Source organism: Pygocentrus nattereri, chromosome 12, assembly GCF_015220715.1.
Source record: "Pygocentrus nattereri isolate fPygNat1 chromosome 12, fPygNat1.pri, whole genome shotgun sequence".
Taxonomy (NCBI): Eukaryota; Metazoa; Chordata; class Actinopteri; order Characiformes; family Serrasalmidae; genus Pygocentrus; species Pygocentrus nattereri.
Window position 1 is genome coordinate 8,731,971 of NC_051222.1, and position 27,607 is coordinate 8,759,577.

At 38.9% G+C, this 27,607-nt stretch overlaps 1 protein-coding gene and 1 long non-coding RNA gene across 4 annotated transcripts; one reads left to right on the top strand and one right to left on the bottom strand.

The window, feature by feature from the left end:
* The first annotated feature begins 27 nt into the window (after positions 1-27).
* On the top strand, positions 28-23,836 carry LOC108441465. 2 transcript variants are annotated; one of them, XR_001858940.2, is made up of 5 exons: positions 28-284; positions 1,469-1,565; positions 3,220-3,279; positions 7,300-7,492; positions 19,863-23,836. It is a non-coding gene; the product is annotated as an uncharacterized LOC108441465 (long non-coding RNA). The 2 variants fall into 2 exon arrangements; XR_001858939.2 differs by lacking the exon at positions 1,469-1,565.
* Positions 12,334-27,301, bottom strand: LOC108441464 (interferon-induced protein 44-like). 2 transcript variants are annotated; one of them, XM_017721006.2, is made up of 8 exons: positions 27,260-27,301; positions 24,688-24,760; positions 22,527-22,560; positions 18,663-18,861; positions 15,528-15,677; positions 14,670-14,841; positions 13,018-13,121; positions 12,334-12,834 (listed from the first exon to the last, which is right to left on the bottom strand). In XM_017721006.2, the coding sequence occupies exons 2-8, from the start codon at positions 24,722-24,724 to the stop codon at positions 12,670-12,672; spliced, it is 861 nt and encodes a 286-aa protein (XP_017576495.1). In that variant the 5' UTR covers positions 24,725-24,760; positions 27,260-27,301; the 3' UTR covers positions 12,334-12,669. The 2 variants fall into 2 exon arrangements, with proteins under 2 accessions (XP_017576495.1, XP_017576493.1); XM_017721004.2 differs by lacking the exon at positions 27,260-27,301 and adding an exon at positions 24,919-25,005.
* Positions 27,302-27,607: the final 306 nt, after the last annotated feature.

Here is a 27,607-nt window from a genome sequence, read left to right on the forward strand (position 1 = left end):
TCCCTTAGAGACTCCCTTAGGGAGTTCGGTCATCCGGGAGGGACTCGGAGTAGAGCCGCTGCTTCTCCACGTCGAGAGGAGCCAGCTGAGGTGGTTCGGGCATCTGGTTAGGATGCCTCAGGCAAGTCCACCCAGGAGGAGAGCAGGAGAAATGAAGGAGGTAGCAGGGAAGACTTTCAGTTTCACTTTGGAAATCATATAAGCTGCTCCCCACTGACGCAGGGCTGCAGCAATCATACCCTCACTGAGGCTTCTGGACACAGCTGATACTCGTGTCTACCGAGGTAAGGAAATTTCAGACCACTGAAGGAAAGGAAACTTTATAAAAGCAGAAAAAAAGACAATTATAAAAAGGGCAATTATAATTACAATCGCAATTCTAAAGTATTTACATGTGTCAATCACACATTCCATATGTTATTTTCAGGAGACCCAAGGCTGCTCAGATATTCCATTGTTTGACATGTAAATACTAACAGAAATGTGATATCTTTATGAATCTGGGTCGTTTCTGATCAAAAATGTATGTTTTTTGCTTATAGAGATCTTGAAAACAAGAGCAGTGATAGTTATCTTTTCAGAAATTGTCAGGCCGGAGTGTCTGTGAACTGGAAATGCAATAAATGTGATGGTGATTCATTCTGTTGGTTATTATGAGTAAAAATAAACAATTAGCGTAAGGCGGACCTGTTTTTTATTGATTTTCTGTCCTCTGGGTTTCATTCTCAGTGATAAAACTCTGATACACAGCAAGACAGGCTTTATTTTGAATTCCAAATTGCGTTGTATATTTAATATCAGATATTCTTTATACTCTGAATCAATGCAAACCGAAAGCCCTTTTTACAAATATGCTTTGTAAAGGTCTGTGGGGTTTGCATCCCTACGTACTTGATGTTGTGCACCTGTTAGCAATAAGTGTGACTGAAACACTTCAACTAAGTTATTAGAGGTCTTTGCAGAATGTTGGCTAGATAGTGTGCCTACAGGCTGTGACTAATGCATATTACTCTATGGTGATGCAAGCATGCTTGTTGAGTGGATACATGTGATTTCACCATAGGTAGACAGAGAAGGCGCTCAAGAGCAATGATGCTTGCATAACCTGAGCTCAGAACTGTGTAAGAAATTAGTGGTGAACAGCTAAAGCTAAATCAATAGCAGCAAAGAGAGCTTTATATTAGCCAGTAGATAAAACCAGTAAATGACAGCTGCCTTGTTCAAAGCAAAGGCTTTAAGCTAGCATTGCCAGGTCAAGAGTTAAGCTGCCCTGCATTGGCAGGTAGAGCAGAACAACATATCCACGTCTGATACTCAAGGTGATCCTTCAACTGCACAAAGCTTTTCTCTAAAAACGTTGAAAACAGGATGTTTGATGCTCTTTTTTAAAATAATCTATTGTTATGGCCTGGTCTGTTTTCCTTTCTCTGCATGTGTGGTCCTACCTACTTCCTGCTGCTTTTGTCAGAAGTCACAACAAAAACAATACAAGGAAACCAGTTCCATCGGCAGCCAAACATGCCCATATCATAAAACTGGCGTCGCCATGTGACTCAGATGAGATGGTACGTTTTGTATTATGAGTGGGTTCCTTCTTTTCTCCATATTATACTCTTCCCATCTCTCTGGTACAAGATTATCATCAACTCATTAGATTAGATAACTGTTGAGGAGGGATTTTACGTAAGTGATTAAGTGATTAAGAGACCCTTATTAGTCCCACAACGGGGAAATTTCACCTCCTCATTTAACCCATCCGTGAAGTGAAACACCACATACACACTAGTGAATACACACACACACTAGGGGGCAGTGAGCACACTTGCCCTGAGCGGTGGGCAGCCCAATCCGCAGCGCCCGGGGAGCAGTTGGAGGTTAGGTGTCTTGCTCAAGGACACCTCAGTCATGTGCGTCAGTCAGGAAAGAATTCCTTTCATGATTTACCCTGGAATACTTTCACTTTTACAGCTTATAAACTTCTCACCACAGACATTCATATCATGATCAGTTAGGCCTCTGGAAACAGCTAACACTACCGTCTACTAAGGTAAGAACATCTTTGACTGATGGAAGGGGAACTTACTGGAAGGAGGAAAAGGATACAGGATATTATTTACAAAAAAACAAACACAAAAAGGCCAAATCTTCTTAACAAAAGGAGCAGAAGCTTTCAGGCAGAAGGAAAGCCTTTTCTTGAAGTCACCTCCTGCAGCCGCTTAAAGCTGAGCTCCAAACTGCAGTGCCTGAATGGAAAGTAGGTCTATTTAAAAATTAAATAAAAAATTCATTCCCTGCAGGATGAAACAGTTTCTTATGATTCTACTTGAAAATCTAAAATAATACTCAATTGTCTTTAGTCTTTCTGGATTAATGGGGTATTTCGCCCCTGTCCAAACCCAAACCTATATCATCTAGTAGTCAGTTGGAACTTGGATGATCTGAATGTTTTGATGAGATTTTATTTGTCTCTGAATTGTTTATTTTTTTCCAGTTCTTCCACTGAAAGAAACATAAGTAGACAAATAGATTGCAGCATTTGATCACATTGATCTTATAACTTCCATAGTTCAAAAGGCTGGAATCACTTGTCATGTTAATAAGGTTTTGATAAAGTTCTTACCAAACATTCCAAACAAAGTTGGGACAGTATGTCAAATGTAAATAAAAACAGACCAGTATTTAATTAAAATCAACATAAAGACAAGTTCATCTTAATTTTATTGTTTTTTATGTATATATGCTTATTCTAATTTGAATATCTGCATCGTGTTCTAATAAAGTTGGAACAGGGCTTTTTTACTACTGAGTTACATCACCTTTCTGTGGGTACCAATTGTTGTAATTGTGAAAGTGGATTTCTTTTTTTCCAATTCTTGCTTGAGACATTTGACATACTTCAGTTGATGAACAGCCTGGTGTCTCTGTTGTCGTTTATTGTGTGGTATCATGACTACAAATTTTCATTTGGAGACAAGTTTGGACTGCAGGCAGGCCAGTCTAGAACCTGCACTCGCATACTAAAAAGTCAAAGTGCAGTAATGTGTAGAATGAGGCTTGGCATTGTTTTGCTGAACCAAGCAGGGACATCCCTGAAAAAGACATCATCTAGATGGCAGCATAGGTTGCTTCAAAATACTTATGAACCCCATTAATCGTGCTTTCTCAGGTGTGCGAGTTGCCCACTAAAACCCCCTGGACCATGTTGTTTCTATTTCACAGAGACCAAAATGGGATTTTCTTCATCAAAATCACTTCCTGCTACTCCTGAACCGTCACCAGGTAAGTGTCACCTATTCATACAATGTTCATACATCATTAGCAGCATTATTTATATTTATGCAAAGCATTATTATTTAATTGTAATGAACCTAAAGTAGACCAGTCAAACTGGGCCACATTCGGTTTCATATCACTAAGTCATGTATCACAGCACTAATATAGCACTAAGTGCTGTATCATAGCACTAATATAGAACTAAGTGCTGTTTAACAGCACTAATTTCAAAGCTCTAAAGCCTGAATAAAAGCACTAATATCATAGCACTACACCCTGTATTATAGCACTAATATCATAGCACTGAACCCTGTATTATAGCACTAATATCACAGCACTAAACCCTGTATTATAGCACTAATATCATAGCACTAAACCCTGTATTATAGCACTAGTATCATAGCACTGAACCCTGTATCATAGCACTAATATCACAGCACTGAACCCTGTATTATAGCACTAATATCATAGCACTAAACCCTGTATTATAGCACTAATATCATAGCACTAAACCCTGTATTATAGCACTAATATCATAGCACTAAACCCTGTATTATAGCACTAATATCATAGCACTACACCCTGTATTATAGCACTAGTATCACAGCACTGAACCCTGTATTATAGCACTAATATCATAGCACTAAACCCTGTATTATAGCACTAATATCATAGCACTAAACCCTGTATTATAGCACTAATATCATAGCACTAAACCCTGTATTATAGCACTAGTATCACAGCACTGAACCCTGTATTATAGCACTAATATCATAGCACTAAACCCTGTATCATAGCACTAATATCACAGCACTGAACCCTGTATTATAGCACTAATATCATAGCACTAAACCCTGTATTATAGCACTAATATCATAGCACTAAACCCTGTATTATAGCACTAATATCATAGCACTAAACCCTGTATTATAGCACTAATATCATAGCACTACACCCTGTATTATAGCACTAGTATCATAGCACTGAACCCTGTATTATAGCACTAATATCATAGCACTAAACCCTGTATTATAGCACTAATATCATAGCACTGAACCCTGTATTATAGCACTAATATCATAGCACTGAACCCTGTATTATAGCACTAATATCATAGCACTGAACCCTGTATTATAGCACTAATATCATAGCACTGAACCCTGTATTATAGCACTAGTATCATAGCACTGAACCCTGTATTATAGCACTAATATCATAGCACTGAACCCTGTATTATAGCACTAATATCATAGCACTAAACCCTGTATTATAGCACTAATATCATAGCACTAAACCCTGTATTATAGCACTAATATCATAGCACTGAACCCTGTATTATAGCACTAATATCACAGCACTAAACCCTGTATTACAGGACTAATATCAAAGCACTAAACCCTGTATTACAGGACTAATATCAAAGCACTAAACCCTGTATTATAGCACTAATATCACAGCACTACACCCTGTATTATAGCTCTAATATCAAAGCACTAAACCCTGTATTATAGCACTAATATCACAGCACTACACCCTGTATTATAGCACTAATATCAAAGCACTAAACCCTGCATTACAGGACTAATATCAAAGCACTAAACCCTGTATTACAGGACTAATATCACAGCACTAAACCCTGCATTACAGGACTAATATCAAAGCACTAAACCCTGTATTATAGCACTAATATCAAAGCACTAAACCCTGTATTACAGGACTAATATCAAAGCACTAAACCCTGTATTACAGGACTAATATCAAAGCACTAAACCCTTTACATGGCCACTTTAACAACCTGATAACAGCAGAAATCTGGTGTATTTTCAACTTCGCTTTGCACCAAACATTTCAAAGGAAGACTCCTCTGGACTACAAGCAGGCATGTCTAGGACTCTCAATCTCTGATTACGTTGCTTTAGCACATGCAGAATGTTCCTTGCCTTGGTTGAAATAAGCTACTCAATCCCTGAAATAAGATAGACTTGAGAAGACAGCACATTTTTCTCCAATATAGGTTTTGCATTGTGCCTTCGTAGTTGTGCAGACTACCTGACAGATGCTAGCTTTTGAACTTTGAGCTGGTATCAATCTGGCAGGTCCTCTTCTTCTTTGGCCCAGAGAACACAACCTCCACAATTTCCATAAATAATCGGAAAGGCTGACTTGTCAGACTAGTCTATTTCAGAGCCTAGAGAAGTCGGCAGTGTTTCTTCATTTAGTTGACATAGGAGTTCCACTGTGCTGAGCGCAGTCTTAACTTTATTTGCGGATGCAGTGACAGACGTTGTTGATTCAGATTTTTTTATTCAGATCCATCACAGAAACGTACTGGTGCCGTCCGAGGAATAAAAGATCATGGGCATTCAGTTGTGCTTTTTGGTCTTGCCCTTTACACATAAAGATTTCTCCGGATTACCTGAAACTTTTGAAGTTCGTATGCCCTACAGATGATAAATTACCTAAAATTCCCTGGCTGAGGAACATTTTTAAATGATTGGATTTTCCTCTGAACCAATTTTTGACAAAGTGGCGTCGCTCGACCCATCCTTGCTCATAAAGGCCTAGATTTCCTGGGTGCCTTTTCCTGGGTGCCTGGGTTTCCACCTTTCCTGGGTGCCTTTTCCACCTGTTTAGGAAGTTTTTTATTGGAATAGGGGCAGCTTAAGTATGTGTCAAAGTCATTAATTTCAAAATAAGCACATATTGACAAAAGAACAATGGAGTTAATAAGGTAAAACAATCCATATCTTGTCTTTGTAATGTTTTCCTTCAACTACAGGTCAAAGTACATTTATATATTACTGCTTTCTGTTTTGATTAGCAGTTCATATATTGTTCATTTTTTCTCTGTAATTGGGTATATATATATATATATATATATATATATATATATATATATATATATATATATATATATATATATATATATAAAGTGCTGTGATTGTCTTTGTAAAGTAAAAAAAATAATAATTGCTTTAAGTGTTTATTATGTAGGCATTGCTGTCTAACCTACAATGCCAAACTCTTCTGTTTGATTTTATTTCTCAGAACTAAACAGACCTTGGAGGAAAGTAGGTTGGATAACATGATGTCTGCGATTAATTGATGTTGAAAATTTTATTTAAAGAACACTTACAAAAGTCGATATTTTCAATATAGTTTTAAAACCTGTTAAGAATCCATTCAACGGGCATAAGAAACATTTCACTTGAACGTCCAGATGTAGCCCATCTACTGCTGTACCCAATTTTTTTTGGTCCTTTTTTTAGCCTTGAAGTAATGGTCAGTTTCTGGTCAGTTTTCTCCTCAACAGCAGACAAAAATATGTTAAAACCTCCACATCCCTACGTGTCTAATACGGTCTTACCAGCTCCACACATATTACAAAACCCTTTACATGTCAGTGTCATTAGCTGGCATTTTTATGCGTATTTTGAAATATTGAATCAAAACCACTTTACAGAAACAGCAAGCATGCATTAAAGCTTGTACACTCACTTGAGGTGGTTGTCAAATAAAAATAAAGTCGTGTTACTAGTGCCATGTTTCTAATGTTGTCCAGCTGTAGCTACAATAGACAATGGAGAAAAGCATTGAGTCATTTATTTAGCAGTTATTTAGTCATTCAACAGCAATGAGAAGCTGCTCAACATTAACGATTTCTCCGCAAACTCACTCCACATTTCTCAGAAGTGTTCTTCCGAACGCAGAAAGGAAGTAACTCTCTTGTAGAGAGCTAAGGGAAACGCATTCTAATTGTTCTAATGGTCTAATCTGGCTACTGCTGTGCTGAGAATGGTCCACCACCCAAATAATATCAGTGAACAATGGTGTTCAATAACAATGATGTTCAATAGTACTGTCTTTTTTTACAACGTATTTTTGTTTGCTTGTATTTTTACAATGTAAGTACATAACTGATCTTGGATTAACCTACAAATAAACACTATTTTTTTGCATATTGTGTTGTATGCTGTCTTTTCTGTATGTGTGCACTCCCTCACTCTAATCCTCTGTTTTTCTCAGGGAAAAAGAGGAGATATTGAAAGAACTGAGAGATGTAACATCATATAAGGAGCCCCTTAGGATTCTCCTGTATGGACCAGTTGGGGCAGGGAAGTCGTGCTTCATAAACTCTGTTCAGAAGAGCCTCATAGGCCGTAATGTCATCAATGCTCAAGAAAGCTCAGCAGCAGCTGGAATAAGCTTCACTCGTTCAGTAAGTAATGGGTAAAGCCATTTGGCAACTACTTACTAATTATCTCCTAAGAACTGTCTTGCGAATGAACACAGTCTCAACCTCATCATTTACATATGACTAGTGCAATGCAACCTCGTGTTTGACTCAGATGCTTTTTTTGTATGGAAATCTGCTTCTGACAGACAAATATTGTTAATCCTTTTCTGCTTCAGGTTCAAACTGTAAATCGTTAGCTTAAAACTTATTTTCTCAAAATTTGGACAAAAAAACCCCCAAAAAAACAAATTATTACTTGGCGAGAAATTGTTTATTTCAGCACCATTAGTGGTACTCCAAACTTCAGACATTTTGAATCTTCTCCTTCTTCTTCCGGCTGCTCCCTTTAGGGGTCGCCACAGCGGATCATCTGCCTCCATCTTGCCCTATCCACTGCCTCCTCTACTTTCACACCAACCATCTCCATGTCCACCTTCACTACAGCCATAAACCTTCTCTGAGGTCTACCTCTTCTCCTTCTACCCGGCAGCTCCATCTCCAACATTCTTTGCCCAATATATCCACTATTCCTCCTCAACACATGTCCAAACCATCTCAACCTGGCCTCTCTGGCTTTATCTCCAAACTGCTCCACCTTCACTGTGGAATTCCCCTTTAAGCCTGTGTTTCTGGTTTATTGTTACCTTAGTATAATATCAACTTGTTTGTATCTTGTTAGTAGGTTATTCACTGATTAATCTTATTATCTCTCTTACGGGGTTTGTACCTCATATATACAATATAGAATGCAATGATGTGTAAACAATTATGTAAACCATATTTTAAAGTAAAATACTACAAATGTTGAAACTGAGAAATTTGGCTGTTTTTTAATAATCTACGCTCATTTTGAATTTGATGCTGATGGCACGTTCCAAAAAAGTTGGGACTGGGGCACCACTGTGTTTCATCACCTCTTCTTTTAACAACACCCTTTAAGCATTTGGGAAGCAGATCATTTGATGTAGTTTTGAAAGTGAAATGTTTTCCCATTCTTGTTTGATATAGGATTTCAGCTGCTCAACAGTTCAGACTCTATTTTGTCATATTTTTCATTTCATAAGGCAAAAAATGTTATCAGTGGGTGACAGGTCTGTACTGCAGGCAGGCCAGTTTAACACATAATATGGAGCAATGCTGTTGTAGTACATGCAGAATGTGGTTTGGCATTGTTTTGCTGAAATAAGCAAGGCCTTCCCTAAAATAGACGTCATCTGGATGGCAGCATATGTTGCTAAAACCTGTATATTATTGTTCTGCATTAATGGTGCCTTCACAGATGTGTATGTCACCCATCCCGTGTGCACTAATGCACCTTTATGCCATCAGGAATACTGACTTTTGAAGTGTGTGCTGATAACAAGCTGAGTGGTCTTCAGCCTGGAGGACACAGTGTCCACGATTTCCAAAAAGAATTTCAAATGTTGATTCATTTGACCACAGGACACTTTTCCACCTCCCCTCACTTCATTTTAAATGAGCTCAGGCCCAGAGAAGGTGGCAGCATTTCTGGACCTTGTTGATATATGATTTCTTCTTTGCCTTTTTTTTGTTTATGCAACAACAAACTGTTTTCACAGGGGATTTCAGAAGTGTTTCTGAGCCCATGCAGTGATTTCCACTATAACATAACATCTGTTTTTAATGCAGTGCTGCCTGAGGGCCCAAAGATCACAACCAGCCAATGCTGGTTTTTGGCCTTGTTCAAACATACAGAAGTTTCTCTGAATTCTTTGAACCTTTTACTGATATCATGTACCACTGATGATGAAAAGCAAAAGTTCTTTGCTATTTTATGTTGAGAAACGCTATTCTTGAATTATTGCACTTTTCATGAGATTTGTTTTTGAGAAATGCTGAGATTTTTTCCATCGCTTTGTGTTCTGTTAGAAAGTTTTTCCATTTATTGATGATGTTTTTCCTTATTTTCCAGTTTGTCAAGACAGTCTTTTTAGCAATGGTTTTTGCCACCAAAAGTGTTCTGTTTTCTGCCTTGTTTAGATGGACTAATGATGTGTCACCTAACAGACCGAGTGGTGGGGATGGGGAGATGGGTTGTTTTAACAATGGAGTTAGTTGTTAGTTAGTTTCAGTCCTGTGGAAACTTTGTCTTTTCTGAAATCCTGTAAAGCTGCTTTGTGACAACATCCGTTGTAAAAAGCGCTATACAAATAAATTTGATTTGATTTGATTTGATTTATAACAAGTTGCCAGAAGTACTTGACTGGTGTGCAACACCACAAGCCATGTGTGTAATTGTCAGGAGTGTCTAGTGAACAGTGTATACAGATTTCAGAGTCTATTATTCCCATTCTATAAAGCCTTTGCCCAGTGTAGTGTACTCTGTGAATTGCCTTATATTGTAAGAGGCAGAGGTTAGTATTATTAGTCATGCTAAATGTGTTTTTCAGAAGGTTTGTCCAGAGGTTGGTAGAGGGAGTAACCAAGAGATCTTCTTCCCACTTTTTCCTTGGTGAATAAATTGTTTGGTCTTTTAGATAATAGGGTTTTTTTTGAGGAGATGTTTAGGAATTCTGAAATTAGTGGACTTAGTTCTAGTATATCTTTTTTGTTTAATATGGATCTAAGCTGATGAGATGTTCCAGAAACTGGTTACTCTCAATGTTGTATTCCTGGGTTAAGGTGTGAAATGGTTACAGAGGTTTTTATTTTGTACAATGTGATATAAAAAAATGTGTAAAGTTGTTGGCAGGAAAGTTGGGGCTGTACCATATGGGAGAGTGTTTAGAGGGTGAAATTATAGCATCAGTGATCTGGGCCATATAGAGGTTTTCACCAAGCTGTCAGTGTTAATGTTATCATTGGATTTTTGAAACAGGAGTGGCATTCGAGTGTTGTACTAATTAATGGTAAGTCTGAGAGTGCTCCCCATAATTCATCTGTTTGATTAGGCTTTATCCATTTTATTATGTGTTGTCATTGATTGGCTAGGACGTTTTGCGGGGGTTTTGAGGCCTCCCTGGGTTCTGTGCTTCTAACTAAACATCTACAGATTACAAAGTTTCACTTTCACTTTAACTAACTGTAGTTTGGGAGCTTTCCAGAAATTACAGGTGCAGTTCTAAATTTTCTCTGGCAATATAGACGGGGACATCAGGGACATCGATGCTGAAGTGGCAGTGACCTCTGGTCGCCAACAATATAGATGTCCACAGAAACAGATGTGACAAAAGGGGTGGGATTTTGGCTGATTTCCTTCTTTTCATATTTTTCAACTGAAAGAATTGTTAAATGAATAAGATATTAATTGATCATTTAATATCACTCGGCCTTTGCACTATAATATAAAACACCTGGCAGTAGGGGTACCAGAAAACTCTGTTTATTTAACAGTAAAACATATATTTCCTCAATGATGGAATAAATATTTAGAATTGCCGTCATAACAAAGGCAAAAACCAGAAAAAAGTAATGATTCATAATAAGACTCGAAAATGCAAGGTAGGACCAAACGCTGGACTTTTTGTGTCTAAATTAGATTTGATAGAGTTAAAATACATTACAACATGGTCATTAACGACAATCATGCAGTATATGTGCAATACATCTTGTTTTATGTGCATTCAACTTTAAAAAACATGTACTGACCATTAAAGTTTAAAATTTAAAGTTAACAATATTTATCACTGCACTGCACATTTTGAGTGTTTTGCCTGTGACACAACAACAACAACACAATAACAACATTTTTTGACCTAAAGATTACTTTCATTTTGAGCTGCACTGTGGAGTGAAAGGGTTTTTATCCCAGGAGTGAAAAACTGAAAGAATCAGTAATTAACCTGGTTTGCCAAAGATTATTTTAAGACATTAGAAACTATTTCCTAGCACATAAATACACATGTTCTAAGCTGCTTCTCCCCCCAGGGTCACAGGGGTTGTGCTGGAGCCTTTCCCAGCTGCCATCGGGTAGAAGGCAGGACACACCCCGGACAGGTCACCAGTCCATCACAGGGCAGACAGACACATTCACTCACTCCTAGGGGCAATTTACCATGTCCAATTGGTGATGTCTTTGGACTGTGGAAGGAAACCCACTCAGACGTGGGGAGAACATGCAAACTCCACACAGATCACCTACCCAGGGAATCGAACCCAGGCCCTTCTTGCTGTGAGGCGACAGCGCTACCCACCATGCCACCATCCTAGTACATCCACTTTATACTTCCTTCTCACTTCCTTTTCCAGTATACAGTATAGATAGATAGATAGATAGATAGATAGATAGATAGATAGATAGATAGATAGATAGATAGATAGAGACAGATAGAGTGTCAAAAATATAAAGTATCAACAATGCCATGAAAAACAAACAATGAGTTTGTATGTGCAAACAGATATATTGTCACAGTCAGAACAAAACATTGTCTCAAGAAAAATTGCAACTTTACAGTAAATGGGAAAAAAAATTATGTTGCAATGTAATTTTAGAAAATTCTATTGGTCCATTCATCATTAAAGTTTGACACGATATAAAGAAGCTGTCGTTTTCAAATTATGTCAAAAAATGAGAAGTAAACTCAACGATGGATATTCAGACAGTAATGGTATACACAATACTCTGCGCTGTGTTGTCTTCATTAAACGTGAGAAAAACAAAAGCAACAGTAAGGAAGAACGCTCCGGTTCCCTTTGAAGCAAGTTCACAGCACGAGAGAGAGGCTACAGTCAAAGAGGATTTAGAACATGCAGATGCTGTTGCTCTCACTGGATAGTAGAGTGAAAATATTGGAAACTTTGTGCACCGTATTTTGATGAAGGATACATTTGTCAATCACACAGCTGTAATAAAATGAACAGCCTTTTAAATGGAAAAAACAACAAAAAAAAACTTTATTTTATTTATTTTGTCAAATTGCCAAAGCAAGATGAAATCAATTAATCATGATTAACTACACAAAACAATCTGATAAACAAGCTTAACCATATTTCTTATGCCATTATTCCATTTGCCTTGTTTGAGCCTTTAAACGATCCATAATAATATAGGCTAAATTCATGATTATTCCACTTTTGTTCAAATATGAAAAGAACTTTATATCAATGTTGCAATCATATAATAATCAGAAGCAGTTGATTCATAACAAGAATTTCATCATATATCCTTAATAAAGAGTAAATGCCTGGCTGATTACTCATTAGTGTTGTTCTTCGATATAGTCTTTCGCAGATTTAACGATCTGCAGTAATGCCGTTAGGATGAGAACATCTTTAGTGTTGTTCATGTTGCTTTCCTCATGATAGTTGCTCACAGGGAAGATGCATTTCATGGGCGGACCAAGTCTGTGGCTGGACTCCAGCATCTGAACACACAGAAAATGAAATACTCTGATTCTGAGACACTAAAAAAACAACACATTTAGCTATGGACTTCATACACATGCTATGTCTTTTAGAAAATCATATCTTGGCTAGAATAGCCCAGTATGTCTAAGGAGAATGTACATTATAACACATAAAAAAATCAGTAAATGGTAAAAAAAGACCTTCTCTTTGATTTTCCTGCTTCTGTAGATCTGTGTTAGGTCTTTGTTGACCAGTGGGCAGACGTCATCATCGACCTTGGTCATAACCACCACATGAGGGATGCCTGACGTGCACAGATAATAGTTGATACTTAGCATATCCCAACGGATGAAAACAGCTCAAGCTCAAATAAACAAACATTACTCAACTTGACGTTACGATGATTCTAAAGTAACTGGGAACAGTGCAGCGCCCCTAAGTGGCTATGGTTAAAAATAAAAAAAATGTAAATGTTAATGACATTGCATTCTCTTGCAAAGGTTCTGCCTTGTGATGCAAATGGTTTGCATTCACAGCAGCTCATTGAATTTAATGTTGATCTTGGATTGAAATATACATTTACATTTACGGCATTTGGCTGACGCTCTTATCCAGAGCGACTTACAATTGGATCATTTTACACAGGGAGGCCAAGGCGGTGTTAGGAGTCTTGCCCAAGGACTCTTATTGGTATAGTGTAGGGTGCTGCCCAGGTGGGGATTGAACCCCAGTTTACAGTGTAGGAGGCAGAGGTGTTATCCACTACACTATCCCAACCACAAATATAAAGACATAGTGTCGCTTCTCAAAATCACAATTCTGCTGTTAGTGAGCACAAACTGAAAATGAGATCGAGGGTCCTTGTACAGTGAAAGCTATATTTACAGAGACTGGCAGAGAATATTTGCTGAATAAACTCAGCACAGACTGGTTAAAATGGGAAAGCAGCTTTTAACAATAGCGATGCTAAAAATAAAGCTCTAATGTAAGCAATGTCATTGAGCACCTCTGGTCCTACATTTGCTTGCTGTCTGATGTGCATATGTTTTGTGAGGAAATGCAAAACGTTTGCGAGGGAATGCAATGTCATTCATTTTTTTTTTTTTTTTAACCATTGCCCATTAGGGGCTCTGTAGAAAAGCACATGGACTGAGGCGAAGTGGGAAAGTGTCCTGCGGTTCAACAAATGAAAATGTGAAATTCTTTTTGGAAATCATGGACTCTGTGTCCTCTGGGCTAAAGACCACCCAGCTGGTTATCAGTGCGGAGATCAAAAGCCAGTACTCATGTTGGTATAGGGGGCTTTAGTGCACTAATCTATGAAGGCAACTGGTCTCAGTTCCCAAACACTTACAGTGTTGTTAAAAGAAGAGGTGATGAAACACAGTGGTAAACAGGCCCAATCCCTACTTTTTTGGAATGTGTAGCTGGCATTAAATTCAAATTGGCATATATCTTTCAAAAAACAATATAATTTCTCAGTTTCAACATTTGATATGTGGTATTTTCCATTACAAATAGGGTTTACTTGATTTGCACATAATTGCATCCTAGTTTTATTTACCCTACCCTGTATAGCTATACTGTCCTGTTTGACCTCATGTCCCAATCACCCTTAATTCACCCAATAAATTCCAACAAAAATTAGTTAAACAATGCACCAACTAGGGTAAAAGATATTTTGAAAGAGTAGTGTAGCATTCCTTCAGTACAGTGCCAGAGACTTGCAGACTCCATGCCAAGATACAATGAAGTTTTTCTGGTTGCTTGTGGTGGCCTAATAAGTTACTGAGACACTTTTTGTTGGTTTTTCCTTTCATTTGTCATCTGGCACTACATGCCAAAAACTCACCCAGGTTCATGGCTTCCTTCCTAACATTGTCCATCTTGTTGATGACGCCAGTCTCCATTCGCGAGATGGAACTTGCAGGCACAACACTAACCAGACAGTGAACTTTGTCCTCAAGGCTAGGTTCTCTTACGAAGCCTGGATCCCCATCACTCAAGGGAGAAATAGGATTGAACTTCATTATAGAAAGAAAATGAAGAAAGTGAGTGAGAGAGAGAAGAATGTGCATAACTCAATATATATATATATATATATATATATATATATATATAGAGAGAGAGAGAGAGAGAGAGAGAGAGAGAGAGAGAGAGAGCAGGTACTATTTGGGTGGTGGATCATTCTCAACGCTGCAGTAAGACTGATGTGGTGGTGGTGTGTTGCACTGGTACGAGTGGATCAGACAGCTGGAGTTTTTAAACAGCTCAGTGTCTCTGTTGGACTGAGAATAGTCCACCAACCAAAAAATATCCAGCCGTCCTGTGACCACTGATGAAGGACTAGAAGATGACCAACACAAACAGCAGCAGAGGAGTAGTGTTGTCTAATAGTGGACAGTGAGTGGACACAGTATTTAAAAACTCCAGCAACACTGCTGTGTCTGATCCACTCGCACCAGTGCAACACACACTAACACACCACCACCATGTCAGCGTTACTGCAGTGCTGAGAATGATCCACCACCCAAATAGTACCTGCTCTGTGAGGGTCCATGGGGGTCCTGACAACTGAAGAACAGGGTAACAGAGTATCAGAGAAAAAGATGGACTACAGTCTGTAACTGTAGAACTACAAAGTGCAGCTATACAGTAAGTGGAGCTGATAAAAAACAAAGTGATGGAGTAACAGCCAAAATAAATGTACCTTGTAGCCATCTTCTATATGGCCCAGCATTGCATTAACAATGTCCTTTGGATGAATTCCGTCTTCATCTTGTGTTTCCAGGCCCATAACATCATTGAAGACAAATGGCAGAATCACAGCATTTTTGTCGGTTATGGTGTAAGATTTGTACTGTGAAGACATAAAGTTAACAGGACAAGCTGCTGTGATATCTACCATGTGTTATTCAGCAGATTGTTGCGTTTAAACTTTGCAGGTATTGTGGTCCTGCTCTCATTTCATTGCTTCGTCTTGAAAGGCTCTCAAGAAATACAGAGACTGTGGCCCAGAGGTTTACCAGGGCTAGAGCAAGGAGATGGCTTAAAGCCCAAGGCAATATCAGGGAGAGGTAGACTCAAGAGAGCTTTGCCAGTAGTGATGTTATGGTGAACCTGATGTTCCAGACCACTGAAATACATGTGATAAATACATTAAGTTTTGCTGGGCACACAACCACTTGACCTTTTTAGCTGATTTAAATGAAGTGAACGGCGAGTTTCCATGGTTTCAAGCCAATACCAATCACATCTTGATTTAGGTTTAGATGTCATATATGAAACCCCCACCTTGCCTATAGAGGAGAATGTGAAAGACTATAGCAAGGTTATATGTGAATAAGGTTTGTCATGAGTTTGTTGGGGTGTGTTATAAATACCAGCTTTACATGATCTTGAGCCTCTAAGGTGATCGTTTCTTGTTACCCACCCCAGCACCATGATTTTGCTACTAATTACTTTTTATTGCTTTAGAAACTTCTTATTGCTTCTTTCAAATCACCACAAGATAAAGATTTGGACTTCTATCCACCAGGACAGGGGCATTTAATAGCTGCTCTTCATGCTTTTAACCACCAGAGGTTATTAATGTGCTTCTTCTTCTTCTTTTTCTTCTTTCAGCTGCTCCCTTTAGGGGTCGCCACAGGGGATCATCTGCCTCCATCTTGCCCTATCCACTGCCTCGTCTACTTTTACACCAACCATCTCCATGTCCACCTTCACTACATCCATAAACCTTCTCTGAGGTCTACCTCTTCTCCTTCTACCCGGCAGCTCCATCTCCAACATTCTTTGACCAATATATCCACTATTCCTCCTCAACACATGTCCAAACCTTCTCAACCTGGCCTCTCTGGCTTTATCTCCAAACTGCTCCACCTTCACTGTCCCTCTGATCTGCTCATTTCTAATCTTGTCCAGCCTTGTCACTCCCAACGAAAATCTCAGCATCTTCATCTCTGCCACCTCCAGCTCAGCCTCCTGTCTTTTAGACAGAGCCACAGTCTCCAAACCATACATCATAGCAGGACGCACTACTGACTTGTAAACCTTCCCTTTCACTCTTGCTGCTATCCTTCTGTCACACATCAGCCCTGACATCCATCTCCACCCACTCCATCCTGCCTGCACCCTCTTCTTCACCTCTTTTCTACACTGACCTTCATTCCTCCCCTCTCCAGTGCAAACCTCCACCTCTCCAGATTCTCTTCCACCTGCTCTCTACTCTCACCACAGATTACAATGTCATCTGCAAACATCATGGTCCATGGAGCCTCCTCCCTGACCTCATCTGTCAACCTTTCCATCACCATTGCAAACAAGAAGGGGCTCAAAGCTGATCCCTGATGTAACCCCACCTTAACCTTGAAACCATTTGTCACTCCAACTGCACACCTCACCACTGTCTCACTATCCTCATACATGTCCTTCACCACCCTAACATACTTTTCAGCTACACCTGACTTCCTCATACAGTACCACAGTTCCTGCCTTGGCACCCTATCATATGCCTTCTCTAGATCCACAAAGACACAATGTAGCTCCTTCTGACCTTCTCTGTACTTCTCTACCAACACTCTCAATGCAAAAATTGCATCTGTGGTACTCTTTCTGGGCATGAAACCAAACTGCTGCTCACTGATCTGAACCTCTCGCCTTAGCCTTGCTTCAACAACTCTTTCCCATACCTTCATGGTGTGGCTCATCAACTTTATACCTCTGTAGTTACTGCAGCTCTGCACATCACCCTTGTTCTTAAAAATGGGGACCAGTACACTGCTTCTCCACTCATCAGGCATCCTCTCACTCTCCAGGATTTTGTTAAACAACCTGGTTAAAAAGTCCACTGCCTTCTCTCCTAAACATCTCCATACCTCCACAGGTACGTCATCTGGACCAACTGCCTTTCCATTCTTCATCCTTTTTAAAGCTGCCCTCACTTCCACCTTACCAATTCTCTGCACTTCCTGATCCACAATCTCTCCCCCCGTTGTCCTCCTCTCTCTCTCGTTTTCCTCATTCATTAGTTCTTCAAAGTACTCCTTCCATCTACTCAACACTCTCTGTTCACTCACTAGTACATTTCCCTCTCTATCCTTTATCAGCCTAACCTGCTGTACATCCTTTCCAGCTCTATCTCTCTGTTTAGCCAAGCGATACAAGTCCTTTACTCCTTCTTTACTGTCCAGCCTGTTGTTTATATAATATACCTTTATATTTGTAAATTTGTTTCCCAAGACATTTTGGAAAGACCGACTGAATTGTTACTCATTTCACATGAAAGATGCCAAAGATGACACGAAAAAGCCTGAAACTATCCTTCATCATCATATCATGTCTATACTATTATCCTTTATCATTTTTCAATGAGAATGAGTTATGCATACTTTCTTCACCCCTTGAGTAAGTATGATATTTATGCTTATAACATTGTATGAATCATTATGGCAATGCCATGACACTGTACTGACAAAGTTATATACGTTTTCTCTTACTTCCATTTTCATTTTGCTGTTTATAAGATGTTATAAATCCTAATAGTACTTTTTTTTGGCTTTTTCGTAAAATAACTTTCAGTTCTAATCAAAAAACTACCTTGTAGGACAATGTCAGGTAATTTCTTGTGTGCTTGAACAACTAGTTAGAAATTGTATCAGGAATAAAATGTCCAGTAGAGTAATTTGCGATTTGCATGTGGACACTATTAGAAAGGATCTGTGAAATAGACATAAAGTCAGCTGTCATAATGTGGGGAGTCATTTCACCCCAAAATGTGATATAACACAACCAGAAATGACGTACATCACTACTTGTGTAGATATTAATGTATAAACATACTCACTGTTTTTGTGCAGCTTTTTTTGGCATTTGCTTGTTCAAACGCTTTGGTTTTAATCTCTCCACGGAAGACGCTTTGCACTGAGTTTATGAAGCAGGATTTTCCTGCTCCTACTGGTCCATGCAGCAGGATTCTGACAAATCTGAGCTCTGGATGGTTCAGCTGAATGTTTGTTAACTCGGCTTCCAAGTCTTCCTTTTCGCTGCGCGAGACAAACAACTTTAAATGATTTAAAGAATTAAAAAGTCCACCAAATTACTTTTAGCTTGCAATGAGACCATTGGATATGTTGTCTCTAGCCTAATATCATGTGCTTTGGTGCTTAGGTTCTGGTTCTGTATTACATATTTCAATTCAAACTGACAAATGAATTAGAACACATTGAAATCAAAGTCATTATTCTTATATGTATATACACACACCAGGCACTTTATCCGGATTCCTGTACTGTGGTATCCATCACAGGGGGCAGTCTTGGACTGGAGGTTAGGGAACTAGCCTTGTGACAGGAAGGCCGCCGGTTCAATCCCCTGAGCAGATGAAGTGCCCTTGAGCTTCTTATGTTTGAGAAGGGTGGGCTTTTTGATGTAACCAGTGGTTAGAAGTGCCTACCCTCCTCATATGTCATGTCCTCCCTTTTTATCCCTTCCCTGTGTTCCATGTTGGGTCAGTGCTGGGCATTTCTAGTCTGTGTAACGATTCGTTGTTGAAGTGCCTTTTCCTTAAAGAGCCTGCACACTTACTTCTTGTGCACCAATGCTACAATACTAATTCTGGGTAAGGTCTTCCTTTGCTCTCAGAACAGCCTCAATTCTTCATGGCAGGGTTTTCACAAGATGTTGAAAACATTCCTTCAGAGGTGGACGAAGTACACAAATCATGTACTTGAGTTAAAGTAGAGACCCCCAAGGTAAAATATCGCTCCAGTAAAAGTAGAAGTTCCTCCCTTTAGACCTCCAACTTGAGTAAAAGTACTAAAGTATTTACCTTCAAATGTACTTAAGTATAAAGTAAAAGTACTAAAAGAGTAATTCTGGCTCTGATCTGGTCCTGTTATCGTTTTTATAACAAGACTGGTACATAAGTACATAAGTACAGTAACAAATTATATTTACTTAGTTACTGTCCACCACTGCATTCCTTTGAGATTTTGAAAATGATTTTGAAATAATAGCATCATGTATTTTCTGCTGTTTTTTTCAGGTGTACTTTCATGCTATGAATCTCCTGTTCTACCACGCCCTAAAGGTGCTCTATTGAATTCAGATCTGGTGACTGGGAAGTCCACTGAAGAACACTGAACTCATTGTCATGATGATGACACCAGTTTGACCTGGTGACACCATGCTGGAAGTAGCCATTAGAACATGGTAAAGTGTGGCCATGAAGGGATGCACACAGTCAACAATATTCAAACAGGCTGTGGCGTTCAAGTAACGATTGATTGATATTTATAGGCCCAAGGTCTGCCAAGAAACATTCCCAACACCATTTCCATACCCGAATTACTGACACAAGGCAGATGGATTCATGCTGTTGGTGCCAAATTCTGACACTACCATCTATGTACCTCAGTAGAAATCAAGGTTCGTCAGAACAGGCTTTGATTTCCAGTCTCCAGCCATCCAGTTTTCCTGAGCTTGTGCCCACTGCAGCCTCAGCTTTCTGTTCTTGGCTGACATGGTCTTCTACTGTTGTAGCCCATCCACCTCAAGACTTGATGTACTGTGCATTCCAAGATGCTTTTCTGCTCAACACAATTGTACAGAGTGGTTATCTAAGTTAGCGCAGCCCTTCTGTCAGCTTGAACCAATCTGGCCATTTTCTATTGATCTCTTAACCAACAGGGCATTTCCATCAGCACTGCACCATCCTGAGTAAACTCTAGAGAGTGTTGTGTGTGAAAATCCCAGGAGATCAGCAGTTACAGAAACTCAAACAGGCCTGTCTGGCAGCTATAATCATGGCACGTTCAAAATGACTAAGGTCACACTTTTAGGAGTTTTTCCATTTGAGTCTTGGTTCCTCTCAGTGGTTCTTCTTTAAGTTTTTTATGAAGTTTCTCCTTTTGAGTCTTCATTCCTCATAGCGATTCTTCCTTATGCTGTTAGAGAGTTGCTCTTGATTTCTCACAGAGGTTCTTCTGTATACTTTCACATAGTTCCTCTTGGTTCCTCACACTGGTTCCCCTTCATATTTTTCTGGAGTTTTTTCCTTTTTCATTCTTCTTTATACTCTTAGGGAGTTTCTCCTCTCAGTTACTTTCTTTTTTTTTTGAAGGGCCCCAACCAAGGTTTTCGGGGGGCCCTCATTCTTACCAGTAGATGTGCTATAAAATTAGAGGCTAACTGATAACAATGACTACCACAAACCTCTAAAACCTAAATTACACAATTTTGCATTGTATTGTTGATGACTGGATGCTCGCTTTGGGTTCTAACACGTTTCAGGGTAAATTACAGATAACTTTCTCTGCATTCTTGATTCAGGGTTCTGTCTCATCATGTATTCAAGTTGGTTTTCCTCACTTTACCAATTAACTTTAAGTTTATTTAACCTTGCCAACAGCATTGCTTTTACCATTCTAAATGCTTTACTTTCTACATATTTTGGTAGTATGCCTTCTTTTTCTTTTTTTGTTTCACAGAAATAGCTGTTCATCATAAACATCATGCTTTTTTGTGCATGTACATGAGGATTACTCACAGCTTAAGCATCTAAACCTCAGAGCTGTTGTGAAAAAAGTTAACCTAGGCTTGTTAGGTTTTCCAAAAGTCTAACTAGGTTGAACTTGCTTCAGTAGACAGACCCAAGATCCTCTACATATCACTTATTAGATACTGCTCTCAGTGTTTCTTCTTCATGCTGTTAGGGAGTTTCTCCTTTGGCAAAATCTGTTGCTAACAAGGTTATGCCCACACTAAAACCCGGCTGCAAATTTTTCTAGTCTGTACTCTTTTAACATCTGGAGTACCTGCAAAACAAACTAGCTAGTGAAACACTGTTTTTCCTTTGCAAGAAGTAATGTTTATTTTTACAGCACGTAATATGTAATGCACACACACAACAAACATACATGCTTCATCGAGTTTTTGGGTGTTTTTTCTGTCTGGCTAACTTACATTACTCCTATGGGCTAATGGCATGCTTGATGTGTCAAGTCAAAGTTTATTTATATAGCGCTTTTTACAACAGGTGTTTTCCTAAAGCAGCTTTACAGAAAAATCGGGGTCCAAGCTCCCATGAGTGTCACCAATGGTGACAGTGGCAAGGAAATCTCCCTTATAGAGGAAGAAACCCTGAGAGGAACAAAGACTCAAAAGGGGAACCAATCCTCCTCTGTTTGGCACCGGATAGCAAAACAACGACAAGACAAATTCTCTCGTTAATCAATCATGTGAGAGGATACTGGAATTTCCTAAATAAAATACAGAACCAAAACTAAACACTGTTTAAATACTTACAGAAGACACTGTAATTGAAAAAGCCATGTATCTATGAGTCAAGGAATTAGGTAACACTTTATTTTGATAGTCCACTTTAGACGCTTTGTAGATGCTCAATTTAACTTATATCTAAATGCCTTTTCTATGCAACTGAACTTGAAGTTGACTTTGAAAGATTCTAATAATTCTAAACCTAAACCTTAAGCTAAACCTGACCCTAACTTCAACACAAAACCTACATCTGTCCCTTAACCCTAACTATAATGTTGTTGATAATCAACCGTCACCATCAAGATTGATAATAATTTAAGTATTTGTAGATAGCATCAAAATAAAGTGTGACCCAGAATTATTCTAAACCCAATCAACACAAAACAAGCATGCAAGGTCTTTACTGACTGCAGCAGAGTCATTTACTTACTTCCAGTCAATGTCCCTCCACGGTGTTTCAAAGTCTGTGAAATAAAGATAATACAGTTACAGGGAGGAATACTAATACTAATACTAATACTAATTATTATGTATTAAAATGTTAATTGCAGTAGGATTATAATATCAAAGGGAAAACAGACTGGAACATAAAAATGTACTGTTAAGTTACATGTACTCAATAAATGAAAATGAATTAAAATGTTTTTAAATCATAACAGAATAGCAGTGGCTCCTAAAAATGTTACAGTCCAGTATCCCCTCAGTCATTAAACATGCTACAAACCCCAGCTCACTCCTTATACACATACACATGCATGTTGTAATGACATGCATGTAGGATGTATATCCTTGTAAAATCAGTCCCCCTTAATATGTCAAACATGTATGTTGCGTGATGATGCAACACATAAGATGTATTCAGTAATATTGAATGAATAAATAATGTTAATAATGCTGATGAGGTCTGTATTACAGGCGTGGTTCACTCTGGAGTGCTACTCAGAACACAGGGATGAGGAAGAGGAGTGAAATTTCTTCATTTGTAGCATTAATCACACAGGCAGTGGTCAATATGAGCGACATACACTACATGGAGTTCAGGTGTTTCAGCCATTGCTAAGAAGTGTATAAAATATATTTTATATTATACACATAGTCTTGCAATCTCCATAGGAAGACCCCAGTGACTTTAAATGTGGCACTGTTACAGGTTGCCACCTCTGCCACAAGTCAGTTTGTGAAATTTCTGTCCTGCTAGATCTGCCCCAGACAACTGTAAGTGCAATTATTATGAAATGGAAGCATGTGGAAGCAACAACAGCCCAGCCTTGAAGCACTAGACTGCTGAGTGCTGAAGCATGTAAAATTTAGCTGTTATCCATTGCATCACACACTACAGAGTCACAATTTGCCTCTGGAAGCAACATCACAAGAACTGTGCAGCGGAAGCCTCATGAAATGAGTGTCCACGGCCAACCAGATGGGCAAAATCCCAAGATCACTATGCACAATGCCAACCCTCGACTTGAGTGGTGTAAAGGGCTGTCACTGGATTCTGAAGCAGTGGAAACATGCTCTCTGGAGTGATGAATCACACTTCGGTGTCTGACAGTGTGGTTTGGGTTTCTTCGGTCCAGTGAAGGGTAATGCTTACTGATAGCATGCAAAACATTTTAGCCCCTTTTAAATGGGCTAAGTGTGAGTTTGGCTTTTAACACTCTGTGCATTTAACATTCTGTAAAAATGTATGTAAACATTACCTCAATGGTAAGATGTTAAAATAAAATGCCTGCAAATACATTTTGTTTGTTAAAAAATCTTTGTTCAGACAGCATCCTAATTACTTACAAACTTTACTTATAGAATTAACTTAAAAATTCAACAGGTATGGTCTTGTTATGGGGGGCTATTAGTGGGTAACTAAACTTTATTAACACCGAATGCATTTTGATGTAACATGCTGCCTTTTAGACATCATCTTTTTCAGGGACGTCCGTGCTTATTTTAGCATGTCAATGCCAATAAACATTGTGCAAGTGTTACAACAGCATGGCATTCTTGGTGAGTGACCTGCCTGCAGTCCAGAACTATTTTCCATTGAAAATATGTGGTGCATTATTAAACTAAAAATACAACAAAAAAGCCCTGGACGGTTGCACAGTTGAAGACCTGTATTACATAAAATTGGTTAAATAAATAAATAAATAAATAAAAATAAAATCAGCTTTCACAACCGGATTAGTTGTGTCTTCAGTCGCCAGTTATAAATGTTTTTAAAGGGAAAGATGATGTAACACAGTGTTAAACATGCTCCTGTCCCAACTTTTTTGTAACATATTATAGGAATCAAATTTGGAATGAATGCATATTTACAAAAAAAACCTGAAGTTCATAAAGTAAAACCAAAACATTGTGTTTTTGTATTGTTTTCAAGGTCATACAGGACAAACCGGATTTACAGATCACTGCTTTCTGTTTTTATTAACGTTTTACACACTGTCCCAACTTCTTTTAGAATTAGGTTTGTATAATACAACTAACACTTTAAAAGGATCCTGACTGAAGTTTTATATTACAAGTGTTTGACTCATTTTTGTCACACAAACACCCCAAGAAAATGAAAACATTTTACTACAATGAAGTAAACTAACCTGGGATAGGCTGTGGTTTTGATTTCTTTGATCCCATTTTTGTAGCTTTCCCAAGTTAGAAACCTCCTTTACTCTGAAATGCAATAATAAGTTGTATAATAAGTCATTTATAGGCTCAAAACAATAAGGAAAGGGAAGTCTCGCTTGGGGTCAAGAACAATACTGGCACTCAAAATAGTGTAAACTGAAACTAGGGGTGAAAAAATAAAGAGGAACTGTACTTAAACGTACTGTGTTATGGTGTTTTGTGCGTGTTCTCTCTCTCTTTTTGTTTTTTTTGTCCTTCTATTCCCTTCCCGGAATCCAGGTGGAGTTGCGCCCTGGTTTGGTTGCTGTGGGCGGAGCCATTCCCCCAGAGAAGGTTGAAGGAGGAGTGACCCAGGAAGCACGAGAGAGGGAAGTGAGGGAACAGGGTGCCTTGGCATGTTGGCCTTCAAGCATTGTGTGTAAACAGTGTGAGTGTGTTTGTTGGAACCTTTGGAGGAACTGTGTAAACTGTGTGTGTGTTTGTTGGAACTGTGTAAACTGTGTGTGTACACTAGCTGGTTGTTCCTTATGAGTTCACTTTGTAGCTTGACTTTTATGTGTCTATGTGTTCCTTTTGCTTATCTCTTTTGTCTTTTTTTTGTATAACACACCAATGGCTGGAAGGGGGGGGTAAGTGCCAGTGTTGTTTTTTAAAGTCCTCTTTTCTCCTGGTTTTGGCTTAGTTAGGGAGCTAGGCTGGATCCCTGTCTTTTGTTAATCATTTGCTTTGTTAGGTTAGTTGTTTGGGTTGGAGTTAGTTTTGGGTTTTGTTTGTTGTGTTGGCCTTGCTTATCCCCTGGAGAAATGGCCTGTGGTGTACATCTGTGTACAAAAATACACTTACATGACTCCATGTGTGGTTTTCTGTGGTTCTTATTATCTTAGTCAAACACCCACCTCCACCTCATCGCCTAGACTGGCTTGTAACATACTGTAAAAAGTACTTTTTTTTACATTTTCTTAAATTATTGGAAACATGGAGCCAAAAGCATACTTGAGTGAAAGTCAAAAGCAGACATTTAAACACGTGCCACTATACAAATACAAGAAATAATCGTAAAGCAAATTTAAATGGTCTTTTGTCTGGTGGTGTGGGGTGGGACGAGATGAACGTGTGGTACCAAATGATTGGTATAGTGTAGTGGTTAACATTTACATTTACAGCATTTAGCAGAAGCTCTTATCCAGAGTGACTTACAAGAAGTGCTTTGTCTATCTAGAGAAAGTATCTTTGCTAGTTACCAGTAGCTTAGAGAAAAAGACAGTCCTGAGCTCAGATACTGCTAGAAACAAGAGTCACTGCAGACACCAAGAGAAAAAGAACCAGAGTTGAACGCAGAACTCTGTGCCATTCAATGCAATACAATAACAATAAGATACAATACAATAAACTACAATACAGAGTGCAGTACAATAAAATAAGTGCAGCTTATAGTTCAGTGCTCATTTAAGTGCTGTGTAAAGAGACGGTCTTCAGTCTGCGTTTGAAGACAGCAAGAGACTCTGCTGTTCGGACAGCCAGTGGGAGTTCATTCCACCACCTGGGTCCCAGTACAGAGAACATTCTCGACGCTCGTCTTCCACGCGCCTTGAAGGATGGCGGGTCAAGCCGAGCTGTACTCGGAGCTCGAAGGGCTCGTGGTACAGTTCGAGATTTCACCACTGCCATCAAGTCTGTAGGGGCTGGTCCATTTCTGGCTTTGTAGGCAGCATTAGGGTTTTATATCTGATGCGCGCAGCTACAGGAAGCCAGTGAAGGGAGCGCAGCAGTGGGGTGACGTGGCTGAACTTGGGCAGATTGAAGACGAGTCATGCTGCCGCATTAACACCTCTGCCTTCTATGCTGTAGACTGGGGTTCAATCCCCACCTGGGTAACCACCCTACACTATACCAATAAGAGTCCTTGGGCAAGATTCCTAACACTACCCTTGCCTACCTGTGTAAAAATGATCAAATTGTAAGCCGCTCTGAATAAGAGCGTCAGCCAAAAGCCATAAAATGTAAAAAAAAAAATGCAAGTGGTGGATATAAGTAGACATTTACTTGCAAATGTACTTCTTGTAGCATGAAAATAATGAGGAATCATAATGAGGGCCCTTTTTTTGGAGGGCTTCTCCACTACAGATCACATCCAAATCTATATGAACTCTAATTGTTTCCACTGTTGATTATACACACCTGAATATATTAGAACTGCGTGGATGTAAAATTGACTTTTCAATGTTTAACTTATAAGTTGTCTGACCAGTGGTAGGATGGTCCCCCCTTTTAGATGTGAGTCTTGGTCCTCCCGAGGTTTCTTCCTCCTCCAGCTCTGAGGGAGTTTTTCCTTGCCTCAGCGCTCACGGGGGTTCTGTTTATTCTGTATATTCTGTATATTATGTTCAGTGTTTTGTCTGATTCTCTGTGCTGTGATTCCCATTTTTGTAAAGCTGCTTTGTGACAACATCAGTTGTAAAAAGCGCTATATAAATAAATTTGATTTGATTTGATTTGATTTGATTTTTTAAGGTATTTTATTTTTGAATACAAACTGGGACTTACCTTGCAGACGTCTGCACCCAAGCTAACCGTTACACAATTTCCTGAAATGAGACTAGAAGTTCTTTCATTTTCAGTTCTCGTCCCTCCTCCTTCACTCTCACACTCGCACATGCACAGCTACAGGAAGTGCATGGAATCCAAATCATCTGCTCTTACATTGTTCACCACATAAAACTTAGAACTTCAGGTTTTGATGAACTGCTATATACACATCTCACAGGCTATTCTTTATTCTTCATAAACAAAAAGAATAGATTTCTAGTCGCTTTACATGAGAAGGCAAAATGTACCATCAGAGGTTTACTTTTTTTTAACTGCTTTTAGAGCTGGCACAACAACAATGTTTGT

Coding starts and splice junctions, on each gene's coding strand:
- LOC108441464 (XM_017721006.2), bottom strand. CDS start 24,724: ATGGGATCAAAGAAATCAAAACCACAGCCTATCCCAG. Junction 14,842..15,527: donor ATATAGAAGATGGCTACAAG/GTACATTTATTT, acceptor TCTATAATGAAG/TTCAATCCTATTTCTCCCTT. Junction 12,835..13,017: donor GCAGGAAAATCAAAGAGAAG/GTCTTTTTTTAC, acceptor CTGTGTGTTCAG/ATGCTGGAGTCCAGCCACAG.